Genomic DNA, 17469 nt, shown 5'->3' on the forward strand with positions numbered 1-17469 from the left:
TGAGCGTTTTTCAATGCTTCAGAAATTTGTGGATTTTTCGAAAGAATTATTTTGGTTTTGGCTAGCGATTCGTTCACCGAGGTTTTTGATTATTTACCACTCTGAAAATGCTTCCCTGTCCTGTCTGCACGCCTCACTTCTATTTTGCATAATGCTTCCCTCCCATCGATTTTTTTAGCCTTCCGATACATAAATGTTCCTGCGTGTAAGACTATGTGATGAAGCTGGATGTCCAAGACATTCAGATTTGATATCTCGGATTGTATCAACCACTGAACGAGAAACATCAGAAGTGGCATTGTCACAACTATTCATCGTTCATTGCTTACTGCTGGGCAAAATTGATTTTTTAATAGGTCTGCTTTACAATTGAACCATGGGCGGAAAGCTTTATTTCTTCCGGGGGGCGGGTGGCTGGGGCTCGACCATTTTTACGAACCTGACACACATATACACAAACATGCAAACGCGTGCGTGTGTGTGTGTGTTTGAGGTGTCAGGTTTTGCAACTACTCGTTGAAGGCCCAATTCTTCGAGGTCGCACGCAGTTTCGTCCAGTGCAACTGTTTATATATATATATATATATATATATATATATATATATATATATATATATATATATATTTGATGTAGTCACACCATAGCACAGCAAACACTGACACCAGGCACAACATTATGAAAATGAAAGTGGATGAAAAAAAAAACTTGCGTGGGGAACGATCCCACAACCTTCCCATTACGCCTGCGATGCTCTACCAATTGAGCGACCACGGCGCCGTTTCCCCATCTACTTTCTTGGGTATTTATGTTTTCTAGCAGAACCACTTAGTTAAAGTCGCGTTTTCTCTTAGTTTTAGTGACTGCGTATGGCTGTCCATGCGCCTGAGGAGTACTACATACGTCGGTGGCGCGAATTATGAGGTAATCTGCGCCACCTTTAAGCTTGCAATCCGAGAAGGCTGCAGTTGCGTTATTTTTGAACTGGCGCTTATACGGTTGAAAATACGCTTCCTTTTTGGCGGGAGACGGGTTGTGGCGAACTAACGATAAGGGACGTGCCCACAGTTGCCTTTGTAGCCGGTGCACATGGCGACGCCCACAGCGGTGGTACAAGCGAGCTCGACGAATGTTTTCTGTTTATCGTTTTATCTGTCGTCCCGCCATGATGTTCCGTATAATGTCGAATAGTTCGAATTCTCCTGCAGTACAATACACTTCCAGGCTTGGAGTGACGCCTGACACCTTCAAAAAATGCCGATAGCCAGTGGGGCTATACAATTCCAGGCGCGACCGAATTAGGAAGGCCCACTAAGCTTCAACAAGACACGCTCTCTCACCAGAACAGTTGAACCCCCTGGTGCAGTATTCAGCCACTGCTTCTCTCATGACTCCTACAGTTAGCCCATGGCCCTGAGTCCTCAGCAGCTGCAGAGCAACTGAACTAGGCAGCGGTGAGACCTGCAACGCAGCAGAGAGTGATAACAATCTCTGGACCCGTACAGGCCGCCAATGGAAACTGAACCTGGCAACGTTAAACACACGAACCCTCTCTATTGAAGCCAGCTTAGCGCGGGACTCTTTGAGGAACTATCAGACATTGCGCATCATATTATTGGCTTTTGTGAGGTTACAAGAACTGTGAGGCTTATAGAGTGCTGACTAACGACCACATCCTCTGCTACAGAGGACTGCCAGATTAGAAGCAATGCAGTGTAGGATTCCTAATACAAAGCGGGCAATATTGACGAATTCTACAGCGTGAATGAGATGATCGCAGTAGTAATAAAGCTAAATAGTAGGTATAAAATAAACGTAGTACGATCCTACACCCCGAACTCCAGTCACGATGATGAAGTAGGTCAATTTTATGAAGATGTTGCATTAGCGATGAGAAAAGTGCGAACTCGGTACACTGTAGTCATGGGCGACTTCAATGCAAGAACGGGAGAAAAGCAGGCTGGTCAACAAACAATTGGCATCATCATCATCATCAGCCTGGTTACGCCCACTGCAGGGCAAAGGCCTCTCCCATATCTCTCCAACAACCCCGGTCATGTGCTAATTGTGGCAATGCCGTCCCTGCAAACTTCTTAATCTCATCCGCCCACCTAACTTTCTGTCGTCCCCTGCTACGCTTCCCTTCCCTTGGAATCCAGTCCGTAACCCTTAATGACCATCGGTTATCTTCCCTCCTCATTACATGTCCTGCCCATGCCCATTTCTTTTTCTTGATTTCAACTAAGATGTCATTAACTCGCGTTTGTTCCCTCACCCAATCTGCTCTTTTCTTATCCCTTAACGTTACACCTATAATTTTTCTTTCCATAGCTCGTTGCGTCGTCCTCAATTTGAGTAGAACCCTTTTCGTAAGCCTCCAGGTTTCTGCCCCGTAGGTGAGTACTGGTAAGACACAGCTATTATACACTTTTCTCTTGAGGGATAATGGCAACCTGCTGTTCATGATCTGAGAATGCCTGCCAAACGCACCCCAGCCCATTCTTATTCTTCTGATTATTTCTGTCTCATGATCCGGATCCGCAGTCACTACCTGCCCTAAGTAGATGTATTCCCTTACGACTTCCAGTGCCTCGCTGCCTGTTGTAAACTGCTGTTTTCTTCCGAGACTGTTAACCATTACTTTAGTTTTCTGCAGATTAATTTTTAGACCCACTCTTCTGCTTTGCCTCTCCAGGTCAGTGAGCGTGCATTGCAGTTGGTCCCCTGAGTTACTAAGCAAGGCAATATCATCAGCGAATCGCAAGTTACTAAGGTATTCTCCATTAACTTTTATCCCCATTTCTTCCCAATCCAGGTCTCTGAATACCTCCTGTAAACACGCTGTGAATAGCATTGGAGAGATCGTATCTCCCTGCCTGACGCCTTTCTTTATTGGGATTTTGTTGCTTTCTTTATGGAGGATTATGGTGGCTGTGGAGCCGCTATAGATATTTTTCAGTATTTTTACATATGGCTCGTCTACACCCTGATTCCGTAGTGCCTCCATGACTGCTGAGGTTTCGACAGAATCAAATGCTTTCTCGTAATCAATGAAAGCTATATATAATGGTTGGTTATATTCCGCACATTTCTCTATCACCTGATTGATAGTGTGAATATGATCTATTGTTGAGTAGCCTTTACGGAATCCTGCCTGGTCCTTTGCTTGACAGAAGTCCAAGGTGTTCCTGATTCTATTTGCGATTACCTTAGTAAATAGTTTGTAGGCAACGGACAGTAAGCTGATTGGTCTATAATTTTTCAAGTCTTTGGCGTCCCCTTTCTTATGAATTAGGATTATGTTAGCATTTTTCCAAGATTCCGGTACGCTCGACGTTATGAGGCATTGCGTATACAGGGTGGCCAGTTTCTCTAGAACAATCTGCCCACCATCCGTCAAAAAATCTGCTGTTACCTGATCCTCCCCAGCTGCCTTCCCCCTTTGCATATCTCCCAAGGCTTTCTTTACTTCTCCCCGCAGGGGCGTCTGCGCAAGCAGGCGTTTGGTGTGTTGCGACACCACGGACCCGAGCACATGAGGGTTGGACCCTCCCGCGTGTAGCCGTGCACGGCTTAGCCGTGTCTGGGGAAAAGGGGATCCTGGGGGTTGAGCCGATTCTGGGTGTTTGGACCTTTAAGGCCCCCCGGCGGAGGCAACACACCCCTTTGGCCTCTGCTTCACATAGACGGCACCCCCGGACTGACCCACCCGGGGGAAATCGGCAGTCGCCTTTTCCTGTCCTCCTCTCCAATCTTCGTCTTTTTCTCTCGTCTTTTTCATCTTTCCTGTCTTCTCATCACTTCTCCTCACTTCCTAGTTTCCCGGCGGCAAGGGTTAACCTTGTGTAGCTGGCCAACCTTGGTTATGCTGTATTTGGTTATAGCAGCGATGTACGGCTGGCGTTGGCAGGGTCTCTCCTGTCACGTCCCCCAGTTGGGCTCCATGGTGGGTAGTCGGCATCGCGGCCGAAAACCCAATTGTATCTATGGAAAACGCGTTTCCTAAACTACCAGATCGCCCTCAGAAACGAGGGCGGACCGAAGAAGTCTTTCAGTTTTTTGGACGGCAAGTCCACAATTTTCCTCGTTTTCACGTAATACACTCAGAAAAACCAGCTAAACAAGTGCGAACAATCTCGCCGTTCCTTGTATCGAAGACTCTTACAGAAGTGTTTGGTCCAGGATATAAGGCTTCGAGGATGGCAAGCGGTGACCTCCTCTTGGAGCTCCGCGATCAGAAGCAATTTGAGAAACTGCCTAAACTAGTATCATTTGGAGAGACTCAAGTAGTAGTAACCCCTCACCGCACGATGAATACCTCCCGCGGCGTTGTCTCGGATGATGATTTGCTGGAGCTCACTGAGGCTGAGCTCTTGGAGGGCTTCAGTGAACAGAATGTTATAAATGTCAAAAGAATTAAAATAAGACGAGATGGCAAAGAAATCCAAACCAAACACTTGATAATCACCTTCGGTTCGAGTGTCCTGCCCGAGTCAATCGAGGCCGGGTACATCAAGCTCCGTGTCAGGCCGTACGTGCCCAATCCTCTTAGATGCTTTAAGTGCCAAAGGTTTGGCCACAGTTCACAGAACTGTCGAGGCCGGCTGACATGTGCCAAGTGCAGTGACAATGAACATTCCTCCGAAACGTGCCAGAAAACTCCACATTGTGTCAACTGTGATGGCGAGCATGCCGCATACTCGCGGTCCTGCCCGTCTTGGAAAAGAGAAAAAGAGATTGTGACAATCAAAGTCAAAGAAAACATATCTTTCAAGGAGGCACGTAGGCGGGTGTCATACCTGCCTAAGAGTAGCTTTGCCGATGTGACGCGTCAGGGGGCAGCGACACAACGGCTTCCGGCGGCTGTCCGACCCGCAAGCAGTGAGTCTGCAGTTACGCCACCTGCCCCCGCGGCGGTTGCAGCTAGCGCTGCTCCATCACCCCAGCAGACGGGGCCATCTACCTCCGGGCAGGCGACCTCGAAGGTCTCGTCGTCCAACGTGCCGAGGCCTTCACGTCAAGCAAAGCGCTCGGAAGAGCCCGTGTCCAGCGCCTCGCTAGAGGCGATGGACACAACCACCAGCAAGACGGCGCCACCAGCGCCTAAGGAGCGGCGAGGATCTCTCGACCGCTCCAAAAGAGAGAAAACTCCCGTCACGGCGCCTGCAAAGCGCCGGTGAACTAACCTTTCCTTTCCAGAACACACAGTATCCAACACTATCAAAATGGATACACAAATTATGCAATGGAATGTGAGAGGTCTCATCCACAATCTTGACGACGTAACAGAACTCCTACACAAACTTAATCCAAAGGTACTGTGTGTTCAGGAAATGCACTTAAAAGCTACACAGACAAATTTTCTCCGGTCACACATTATTTTTCGTAAAGATCGTGACGAGGTCAACACCTCATCCGGCGGTATAGCGATAATTGTCCATAAAACTGTTGCTTGCCAACACTTGCCGCTTAGGACGTCCCTCGAGGCAGTTGCGGTTCGCGCAATTTTTTTTAATAAGTTAGTAGCCGTCTGCTCTATCTACATACCTCCAAACTATCACATGAGTAAAATTGAATTCCACGAACTCATTGATCAACTTCCAGAGCCATTTCTTATTGTCGGGGACTTTAATGCGCACAACAGTCTCTGGGGAGATTCCAGGACTGATTCGAGGGGTCGACTGATCGAATCCTTTCTTGTTACGTCCGGTGTGTGCCTCTTTAATAGAAAAAAACCCACCTACTACAATGCTGCGCATAATTCATACTCCTCCATAGATTTAGCACTTGGATCTTCCATACTTCTCTCGTACTTACAATGGAATGTTATAGAAAATCCATTTGGGAGTGACCACTTTCTGATAACTTTAAACTTACTAACATGACACGACACTCGCCCACAGGTTCGTCGCTGGAAACTTGACTCCGCTGATTGGAAAGGTTTTAAGGAATCTACTTACTTATCACAAGATTTTATACGCGATTTTAGCATGGATAACGCTGTAGCATATTTTACCGCTTTTATTATTGATGCAGCTGAAAAGTTCATTCCACTAACAAATGGCCACTCAACTAAGAAACGAGTTCCTTGGTGGAATGAAGACTGCAGGGATGCACGAAAAAGACAAAATAAGGCGTGGGGCAGACTGCGCCAATATCCTACGGCGGAAAATTACATCGCATTTAAACACATCAAATCACAAGGACGGCGCATAAGACGGCAGGCTAGAAGAGCAAGCTGGGAGAGTTTTCTCTCAGGCATCAATTCCTATACCCAGGAGGCTAAAGTATGGGACGGGCTGAGAAGGCTAAAAGGGCAGCAGATCAACCCATTACCTTTGATTGATGAGCGAGGGAATACCTTGGAAAAGCAGGCCGATGCCCTTGGAGAACATTTTGCACGTGTATCAAGTTCCAAAAGCTATTCAAAAACATTCGCTCAATATAAGAAAATAGCAGAACTTCAGTCAATAAACCGTAAATGCAGAGCAAATCTACCGTACAACTGTCCTTTTGATATTGCCGAGTTTAGAGCTGCGTTAAGCTCATGCATGAGCTCTGCACCTGGAGTTGACAAAATCATGTATGACATGATTAAAAACCTACACACTGATACACACATGACACTTCTGGCACTTTTTAACTCTGTTTGGGCTGCTGGATACCTCCCATCCTCATGGAAATAAGCTTTAGTAGTGCCGGTCTTGAAACAAGGCAAGGATCCATCCGACGTTTCAAGTTACCGTCCAATAGCACTGACAAGTTGCTTATGCAAACTGTTCGAGAAAATGATAAATCGTCGTCTTCTACATTTCCTTCAATCGAATAAAATGCTCGACCCTTATCAATGCGGCTTCAGAGAGGGTAGGTCGACTACTGACCAGCTCGTGCGCATTGAGGCAGGCATTCGTGACGCCTTTATCCATAACCAGTTCTTTCTTTCTGTTTTCCTAGACATGGAAAAGGCATATGACACGACTTGGAGATATGGGATATTGCGTGACCTCTCAGAAATGGGTATTCGAGGGAATATGCTTAATGTAATTGAAAGTTACCTATCAAACCGTACATTTCGAGTTAGGGTGGGCAATGCTCTATCCAAGCCGTTTACACAAGAAACCGGTGTGCCGCAAGGAGGGGTATTAAGCTGTACCCTTTTTATAATCAAAATGAATTCCTTACGCTTATATATACCGCAGGGCATGTTTTATTCGGTGTACGTAGATGACGTGAAATTGGGTTTCAAATCATGCAACCTTTCTATATGTGAGCGACATGTCCAGCTTTGCTTGAACAAAGTGTGTAAATGGGCACAGGAAAATGGCTTTAAACTGAATCCTGTTAAAAGCTCATGTGTTCTTTTCACGCGAAAAAGAGGCTTATTTGCAGCGCCCAGCCTAGAACTACATAGACAACACATACCAGTTGTCACACAACACAAATTTTTAGGAATCATATTAGATTCAAAACTGACCTTCATTCCACAGTTAAAGCACCTGAAAGAGAAATGTCTAAAAACAATGAACCTTCCTAAACTTTTATCGCATAAAACATGGGGCAGCGACAGGAAATGTTTGATGAACGTTTACAAAAGTCTTATACGCACGCGCTTAGACTATGGGGCCATAGTATATCAATCTGCCAGTCCAAGCGCCTTGAAGATGCTTGACCCTGTCCACCATTTAGGTATCCGCTTGGCGACCGGTGCCTTCAGGACAAGTCCTGTAGAGGGTCTCTACGTTGAAGCTAATGAGTGGTCGCTTCATCTTCAGAGGTCATACTCTAGTTTCATGTACTATCTAAAGGTGAATGCGAACCGCGACCATCCCTCTTATGTAACCATAAACGACGTGGCATCTGCACAGCTCTTTAATAATCGACCTGCAGCACGAGAACCATTCTCTCTGCGCATTAGAAAGCTTGCTGAGGAAATGCAAGTTCCAGTTCTTGAGCAAAACCTAATGGTCCTAGCTAAGCCATTGCCGCCATGGCAGTGGAAAACCATAGAATGCGATACACCATTCGTAGAGGTGACGAAACACGCCCCACAGGCACATATTCGAATGCACTTCCTGGAACTTCAATCGAAGTACTCGTGCATAGAATTTTACACTGACGCTTCTAAGTCGCATGCCGGAGTGTTTTATGCTGCAATCGGACCATCCTTCTCTGAGTCCGATGGACTGCATCCGGAAACAAGCATATTCACCGCGGAAGCTTATGCAATTCTATCTGCTGTTAAGGAAATCAAGAAAAGAAAGTTGCACAAAGCCATCATATACACCGACTCTCTAAGCGTCGTAAAAGCCCTAATGTTCCTCCGCAATCATCGAAACCCTGTACTCATTGAGCTTTATTCCGTTATTTGCACATCCTACGTGTCTCAGCAGCAAGTCATAGTATGCTGGGTACCTGGACACAGGGGCATTGAGGGTAATATGCTGGCTGACCAAATTGCCACATCAATAGCTTCACAAGATACACATTCTACCACTGCACTACCTGCCTTAGACCTAAAGCCATTCATCCGAAAGAAACTCAGAAGCCACTGGCAGCGCTTATGGGATGCTGAAACAAATAATAAGCTTCACTTGATTAAGCCAAAACTTGGTTATTGGCCGCCCGCAACAAAAACACGACGAACAGAAGTCCTATTCTGTCGTCTCAGAATAGGACACACATATGCCACACACAGTTTCCTGCTAACTGGAAATGAGCCACCATCCTGCGGTAGATGCGGTGAAAGGCTCACGGTCCTCCACGCCCTCCTGGAGTGTCCGGAAGCCGAAACAGAGAGAAAAAAACACTTTCCGTTAGCATACCGGCAGCACATTCCCTTTCATCCTGTAATGTTTCTTGGTTCAGAACCGTTGTTTGGCACCAGAGCAGTCCTAAGCTTCTTAAACGATGTTGCCTTACATGTTGTTAGCCCTACGAATCTGTAGCACATCCTCTCTCCAGAGGATGCCGCTGCGATAACTTATTTTTCTACAGCACATGCCTTCAGGCCCTTCAGTTTCAAGGGCTCTCTAAGGCAGTAGTGCGTCTTGCAAACATTTTCCTACATATATTTTAAAATATGATCAATCTATCACAATGTATCTCTTGTGTTCTTAGTAGTACTCACTAGTCATTGCCATAATTTTATTACATATAGCTTTTATGCAGTTTACAGAGATCGCTTTTAGGCCCCTTTACAGCTACATCACAATAACTCACGGAACTCATCTACCCACTGCAAACTCATCAGCACTGACCTGGCGCTCTTTGGCCATAATTGGCCCTTGCGCCATAAAACAACAAATTCATCATCATCATTTCTTTACTTCTTCCGGCGTTACCTGTGGGATTTCGAATTCCTCTAGACTATTTTCTCTTCCATTATCGTCGTTGGTGGCACTGGTACTGTACAAATTTCTATAGAACTCCTCCGCCACTTGTACTATCTCATCCATATTAGTAATGATATTGCCGGCTTTGTCTCTTAACGCATACATCTGATTCTTGCCAATTCCTAGTTTCTTCTTCACTGCTTTTAGGCTTCCTCCGTTCCTGAGAGCATGTTCAATTCTATCCATATTATTTCTTCTTTCTTTATTCATTTATTTAAGACATTCCTTACAGAAATGCCTTGGGGGACGCGACAAAAGGCACTGAACGTGCCTGACTGGGCCTCGCCACCCTTGGCAGCAGCAGGCACACAAGAACAATAATAACAAAAGTATTCACTACAATACGCTCAATTTGGAACACGGTAGAACTTAAACATCAATAAGTGTTCCTCATCAATAACATAAATCAGTAACATAATAACATAAATACACATACACATCAATAACATAAATACACATAATCAGATACATTGCACAGGTATGTCGCAACTATCGTCCGAGTACAGAAAATATATCGGACTTTCACAATGAAAAGCCAAGACACAGAGTAAGAGGAAACCAACTGGGATCAGTCCGGCACGATTTTTAGTCTGTGTTAAGGAAAAAATTTTTGAGCATTTTTCTGAAAATGTGCACTGAGGTAGCTGTAACGAGCGCTTCAGCAATTTCCGGATATTCGTTGAGAAGGTCTGGTATCGTAAAGCTTAGTTTTTGATCGCCATATTTTGTACGAGAACGTGGCCTGGGTATTAAATTCTTTCGTAGGCTGTACGGACCAGGTTTCACTTGATATTTGGTTTGAATAGGTGTTGTTTGGTGCTGATGCAATATTTCCAGGGCCAAGTTGTATTTATACAATTTATGAATACTTCCTTATGTCAGCTGTCTTACGCTTGTTGATTAACTTCGAAAGTTCTGCCAGTTCTATTCTAGCTGTAGGGTTAGAGGCTTTCATACATTGGCGTTTCTTGATCAGATCTTTCGTCTCCTGCGATAGTTTACTGGTATCCTGCCTAACGGAGTTACCGCCGACTTCTATTGCACACTCCTTAATGATGTCCACAAGATTGTCGTTCATTGCTTCAACACTAAGGTCCTCTTCCTGAGTTAAAGCCGAATACCTGTTCTGTAGCTTGATCTGGAATTGCTCTATTTTCCCCCTAACCGCTAACTCATTGATCGGCTTCTTATGTACCAGTTTCTTCCTTTCCCTTCTCAGGCAACTGTACAATTGGCAACTACGGCATTATTTCTAGGAACACTAGAGGAGAGATGTTGGTTCGCGAAAATGAATAAACTCAGAATAATAAATGCCCTCTTCGGGACGCGTAGCAACATTAAGTGGACCTGGAAAAGCCCCAAATGAGAAACAAGAAATCAAAGAGATTTCATACTTTCTGCCTATCCTAGCCTATTACAAGACGTAGAAGTGTTCGGTAGGGGGCAGAGAAGTGATCATAGGTTACTGAGGTCAAGGGTGTACCTCAATGTGAAGAGAGAAATAATAAAATTAGTGAAGAAGAAACAGGCCGACCTAGATGCAGTAAGGGCAAAAGCAGACCAATTCAGGGTGGCACTTGAACGCAAATATGCAATCTTAGAACAGAGAGATGAATATGACATAAAGATAATGAATGAAAAAGAAACTAGGCTGACTTGAGAAGCAGCATTTGAAGTGGGAGATAAGGCACCAAGGCAACCAGTAGGTAAGCTCTCCCAAGTAACGAAGGACCTAATAAAGAAACGACAAAAAAATGAGTGTCCAACTCAAGAGATCAGAGAGAATTCGCCTAACTATCAAAACTGATCAACAAGGAGAAGCTATATTCGAAATTATAACCCTAGAAAGCCCGAGGATGCAGAAAAAAAAATGGACGAAGCATGAAATCAGTCAGAAGAAAATGTGACATAAGATAAGCCGCGATATATGCAATGAAAGATAAGCAAGGTAATATCATCAGCAATTTCGAACATATAGTAAAAACAGCGGTATACCTAACTATCAAAACTGATCAACAAGGAGAAGCTATATTCGTAATTATAACCCGAGAAAGCCTGTGGAAGCAGAAAAAAAAAATTGACACAGCATGAAATCAGTCCGAAGAAAACTTGACATAGGATAAGTCACGATATATGCAGTGAAAGATAAGCAGGGTCATATCATCAGCAATTTCGAGTATATAGTAAAAGCAGCGGAATAATTCTGTACTTTACTAAGTATGGTACAGTACTAAGAGCAGCCAGGGTACCTCCATTCGAACCAGTAATGAACAGGATAAAAAGGCTCCTTCTGTAACTAGGGATGAAGTTAGAAGCGCCTTGCAATACGTGAACCGGGGAAAAGCAGCAAGAGAAGATGGAATAACAGTCGATTTAATCAAAGATGGAGGAGATATTCCTGAAAAGTTTGCGGCTGAAATGTCTCACGACTTGAAGTTTCTAGAGCACTAAAAGAATGCCAACGTTATACTAATCCACAAAAGAGGCGGGTGGATGGGTGGATGAGCTGTATTGTGGTTCTTTAGGGCGTGTGTTAGAGTGCAGCGGGCCGCCCCCACGTCGGAACACAAAGGCCGAGCCTCTGTGCCACGTCGCGAGTCGTACGTTGGACAGCCCATTACTGTTCTTAGAGGTTGGGGCTGCGTAGAACTGCATGCCAGCGTGAAGAAGTGCTGCTTTCATCGCCGCGTAAGGCGTCACACCGGCAGAGCATGTGATCTAAGTTCGCTGAGTCACTGCATAGTGCACGCGCATTTGTTGTCTGAATTTCGGGGTAAATCCTGTGAAGAAGTAGGGTTTTCGGATATGCCCCGGTCAGTAGAAGTCTTAGTGTTAGAACCTGTGGTCCATTCAGTTTAAAGTATGGTACGGGCTAGATACTCCGAGCCAAGTAAATGTGCTCAGAAAGTTCGTTGTACGAGGAAGGACACTCCCGACTGTCTGTACCCCTAACGTCACGTTGCCCGTTAAAGAATTGAAAAATTATAGGCCCGTTGGCTTGCTTTTAGTGTTGTATAAAACATTCAGCAAGATTATTTTCAGTACAATAAGGGCAACAATCGACTTCAGCCAACCGAGAGAACAGGCTGGCTTCAGGAAAGGATACTCTATCACGGGTCGCATTCATAACGTCAATCAAGTAATCGAGAAATATGCTGACCACAGTCAACCTCTATATATGGCTTTCATAGATTATGAAAAGACGTTTGATTCAGTAGAGGTACTAGCAGTCATAGAGGCATTACCTAATAAAGGAGCACAAGAGGCATACGTGATTGTCTTGAAAAATATCTATAAAGATGCCACAGCTACCTTGATTCGACACAAGTAAAAAGATAGCTATAAAAAAGAGGCCAGGCAAGGAGACACAATCTCTCCAATGCTATTTACAGCATGCTTGCAAGAACTATTCAACCAAATTAACTGGGGAGGCTTAGGAGTGAGGATCAACGGCGAATATCGCAACCTTCGGTTTACAGATGACATTGTCCTGTTCATCAGTACAGGGGACGAATTCTAACAAATAATTGAGGACCTTAACAGAGGAAGAGTAACAGTGGAATTGAAGATTAATATGAAGAAGTTAAAGACAATTATCAATAACCTAGCAAGGGAAGTTCCGCATCGCCAGTCAGCCTCTGGAGTTGGTGGATGACGCTTAGCTAGGTCACTAACTCACAGGGGACCTGATCAAGAGAAAGAAATGTACAGAAGAATAAAAATGCGTTGCACTGCACACTGCAGTCATTGCTAGGTCTTGACCGGGAGCTTACGACTCTCGCTGAAAAAGAATGTGTAAAATCAGTGCATTTTACCCGTGCTGACATACGGGGCAGAAGCTTTGAGACTGGCAGAGAAGCTTGAGAACAAGTTAAGGACCGCGCAAAGAGCGGGAAAACGCAGAATGTTAGGCGTAAAGTTCAGAGACAGGAAGGTAGCGGTGTAGACCAGAGAGCAAACGGGGATAGCACATATTCTAATTGTCTATAAGAGAACAAAATAGAGCTGGGCAGGCCATGTAGTGCGTAAGGTAGATAAGTGGTGGGCCACTAGAGTTAGAGAATGGGTGCCAAAAGAAGGGAAGTGCCGTCGAGGTGCAGTCGAGGAAATGCAGCCGGCAGAAAACCAGGTGGGGTGATGAGATTAGGAAATTCGTAGGCGCAAGTTGAAATCAGTTGGCTCGGGACAGGGGTAATTGGAGATCGCAGGGAGAGGCTTTCGTCCTGCAGTGAACATAAGATAGGCTGAGAATGACGATAATGAGAAATACACAGTCCATGATGTTGAATCTAACTTGCGTAGTCGCGGTGAATCGCTCGACCGTACGAACTGTTCGAACCCGCTGCCAGCGCTCTTCATAACGCCAGCATTGTGACAGCGAGTGCTCGTGGTCTCCCAGTAGGATTTTTACTGGTGTGCATGGTCCGTGAATTGCACTAAGCTTGTTATTTTAATTATTAAATGATTTTTTAGCAGAATTTATGTAGCCAATAAAACTAACCTATAGACTCGTGCAAGGGTCGCACTTGTCGTAATTTTGACGAGCCTTACATGGGACCGGGCCAGTTGGCCTAATTTCTCCAACTATTTCTATGAAATCCGCCGTAATCCACCGCGGTGGATTACGGCGGAATTCGCTGCTGAGCGCGACCTGAAGTAGCGCACCGAACGCGATTGCTTATCGGTTGGATATTTATTTAATATTGGCGGTCAAGTTGAGGGGTGCGGCCCTGACCCGGATTGATACGGTGAAAATGTTTCTTTAGGTTATTGTTTTATACTTCGCTATCATTCACACTGCTTCGCCTTTCTGGCGAAACAGCATCCTCTCTTCTTTTTCCCTCTGAGCTCGAGTATTAGCGTTGCAGCGCATGACTGCTATTGAATCTTATTTCGAGTGAACTCGGCTCTTGACCTCTCTTTGGCTGCTGGGTGATATATATATATATATATATATATATATATATATATATATATATATATATATATATATATATATATATATATATATATCACCCAGCATATATATATTGACAAGTGAACTCGTTTGTCTTTTATGGGTGCGCGTTTGTAGCGTCTAAGAAATGTTATCGCTCAGCGCAGGACGCGTCTACATGTATCGGAAGTTTCTAGAGTGTTATCGATGCTTCTATCCGCTGTCTGTTGACGCCGAACCTTGTGTAATCTGATGGCATATACGCGCGACGCGACTGGTGTAGAACTTTGTGGAAGGCACGCGGGTCCCAGCGGTTACTCTGGAACAATTGACGACTGATCTATAAAAGCCGACGCGCTTGACCCGCTGATAAGATTTTGACGATCGCCGACTGTGTTCGCCGACGTCGCCGTCGTTTAAGTGTAGCCTGTTTTTGTGGGCACAGGATCGCCCAATAAAAGTTAGTTTCGTCTTTCACAGTATTGGTACTGTGTGCTTCATACGTCACTCCACCTGTTATATATATATATATATATATATATATATATATATGTTTGTGTATGTGTGTGTGACGTCGCCGTGCAAGTGGCGAAGTTTCCATTCCTAGTAAACGATGTCAATTACAATTATTTATTATTAGAGTTTTTAGTGAGTCCTTAGCATTTGCCTACTGGAAAGAGAGGCAATGCTGAGACGCATACCATTGACGTGCACTTGACACGCTTTCGCTAAAATACTCTCTCCAAAGAGTCACTGAAGTCTGATGTTTTTTTTTTCAAGATCAAAAGAACACGCAAAACAATTTGAAGCGAGGTTACCATAAAGCAACATATTCCTTGTCTAGGCACAGGCTATCTATACCATTACATATAATTGTTAGTTGGCTACCTCGTCTCTTGAAAAAATATAGTAAACTTTTTCCTGTGCCTATATATAAATATATTGTGTTTGGGCATGGTGTTCAGAGTGGAAATTAAAAAAAATATTGAAGTGAGAAAATACGGCAGGCAGCCCCCTCTGGTGCTTCTAATGAGCTTGTCCTCCTATTGTTAAGATTGGCAGAAATTAGGCGATACCGTGGAATAAAAGCTCTGCACCCTCGCACCGACAATGATGCAGTAAGCTTTTAGCCACAATAAAATTCAAAGTGATAATTATGGTAGAGGCAACTCAAAATAAACCTCAACTGATGTGGGTGACAGAACTTTGGTAATGACACTTCACGGGGGGGAGGGGGCGGAATCTAGGTTTCGGCATCACCGGGAGGCAATGCGCCCCCCTTTCCCCCGCCCCGTCGCGGAAAATTTCGGATAGGTCACGTGCTCCGGAGCCTTTGCGTAGCCGTCGCCTGTGAACTGCACGTCATTAATTATACCATCTATTCTTTCAAAGTAACATCCCAAGATGCACCCGCCGTGGTTGCTCAGTGGCTATGGTGTTGGGCTGGTGAGCACGAGGTCGCGGGATCGAATCCCGGCCATGGCGGCCGCATTTCGATGGGGGCGAAATGCGAAAACACCCGTGTACTTAGATTTAGGTGCACGTTAAAGAACCCCAGGTGGTCAAAATTTCCGGAGTCCTCCACTACGGCGTGCCTCATAATCAGAAAGTGGTTTTGGCACGTAAAACTCCAAATAATATTATTATTATCCCAAGATACAGTCAGCGCCTTTTTTTTCCCCTGAGAATTGAGGGAACAGAACTAAGCGGTGTGCCTGGCTTTGCCGCGGGGCGTCTTGAACGGAAGTTGTGCCGCTTTTAACATTTCTATAACAATATGATGCTTTCTGCACGGACAAACACAAAATACTGTCACATTCATCCTGCGATGAATGTGAATAACTTTAGAACCTTCGCCCCTCAGAAAACAGATCACGAACTGCTGCCCTAACGCTTTGAATGTCGACTATGTCGAGATGTACGCGCTGATGCTGCTTCATTGTGCTGCGTTGCAGCAGCGCGCTACCATATATTAGTAATTCACCCAAGCACGTTTACCTGATTGAACGTAAATTGGAATAATTCTTCACAATTTTATTTCTCTTTTACAGTTTTCATTTGAATCGTGCACTCGTAGATATTGTAAAGTAACTTACAATCATTTGAACGGCACAACGTCGGCAACAGGGCACACTTCCTTTTTTTCTTCCTTGGCTATCGTGGTACAAGTGAGATTCGAGCCGACTTTTGCTTCTAAAGGACATAAAGCCCCTTTGATAAAACGCGGCTAGAATCATCGCACGACAATTCTGGAAAATATGGAAGCCTAATAAACTGGATTTTTCGGTTCCCTTCTGCGCAGGGTATTTCCGGGACGCAAATGGATCATACAGCGGACTCTTCCACTTCATGGGCGGAATGGTTTTCACATCTGTTGTTCTCACTGGTTGGCTGTGGGTTTCAAGTACAAGAAAAAATAAACTCAAGCGCAACGCTTTGTCGGTCGAGGCAACGGCGGAGTAAATGTATGGCAGCCAATTGCTTGGTCGGGCTTCAGTATTTTATGAACCTATCTGACTTTCTTGTGAATGCCAGCCAATTCAATTAGGCTTGAGCCTATTCGAAGAATTCAACATACCATGCTATTGTGAAAGAGCAGACGGCAGTTTAAAATCGGCACAAAACAGCAGTAGCCTGAACAATGGCTTTTAAATTTTACAGGCTGCTTAATGTTGTGCGGTTGAGCTGCGCGCTGCATATCAGTTCGGCAATTAAAGGGTCTAAGCAGTAAGAATTTTTATAGATCCCGCGCACCTTGGGAATCCCATGTTAGCAAAGTACTTTGTAGGTTGCTGGCGGTCCAGCATCGTTTTGGCTTTCCTAAGGTGTTTCAAGATGGACCAACGTGTCTGTGCAAGGCCAGCAGTGGCGTGTGTGACACGAGCGTGTGTGCCAGGAGAGCATCAAGACGACGACTACAGTTAGGACGTTCGTGTGACGTCGATGGAGTTTCTACTCCGACTATTCGACTCAAGTTTGCGACACGCAGGCTGCTGGGTTTACACGGTTAGCTGACGGGCGTAAGCGAAAGAAACACTGATCGTGACGCCATCTGCGACTAAGTATTGTACTTTTGTACATGTACTTTTCATGTGGTCTCTGCGAAAACATCGACGACGCTTGTACTCAATGAAAGGTACGTT

General features: G+C 44.8%; 1 protein-coding gene across 5 annotated transcripts in view; it reads left to right on the top strand.

Annotated features, from left to right (window-relative positions):
- LOC135904266 (monocarboxylate transporter 12-like) overlaps positions 1 to 16825 on the top strand; it is a 62935-nt gene extending 46110 nt beyond the window's left edge. For all 5 annotated transcript variants that reach the window (XR_011512020.1, XR_011512021.1, XR_011512019.1 and 2 more), the window contains one exon: positions 16629 to 16825. Coding sequence is in view for 1 of the 5 variants with exons in the window: in XM_070533592.1 (XP_070389693.1) it covers positions 16629 to 16789 (161 nt within the window). In the remaining 4 variants the exon portion in view is untranslated. The remainder of the gene's footprint in view (positions 1 to 16628) is intronic.
- The last annotated feature ends 644 nt before the right edge of the window (positions 16826 to 17469 follow it).

Source organism: Dermacentor albipictus, chromosome 2, assembly GCF_038994185.2.
Source record: "Dermacentor albipictus isolate Rhodes 1998 colony chromosome 2, USDA_Dalb.pri_finalv2, whole genome shotgun sequence".
Lineage (NCBI taxonomy): Eukaryota > Metazoa > Arthropoda > Arachnida > Ixodida > Ixodidae > Dermacentor > Dermacentor albipictus.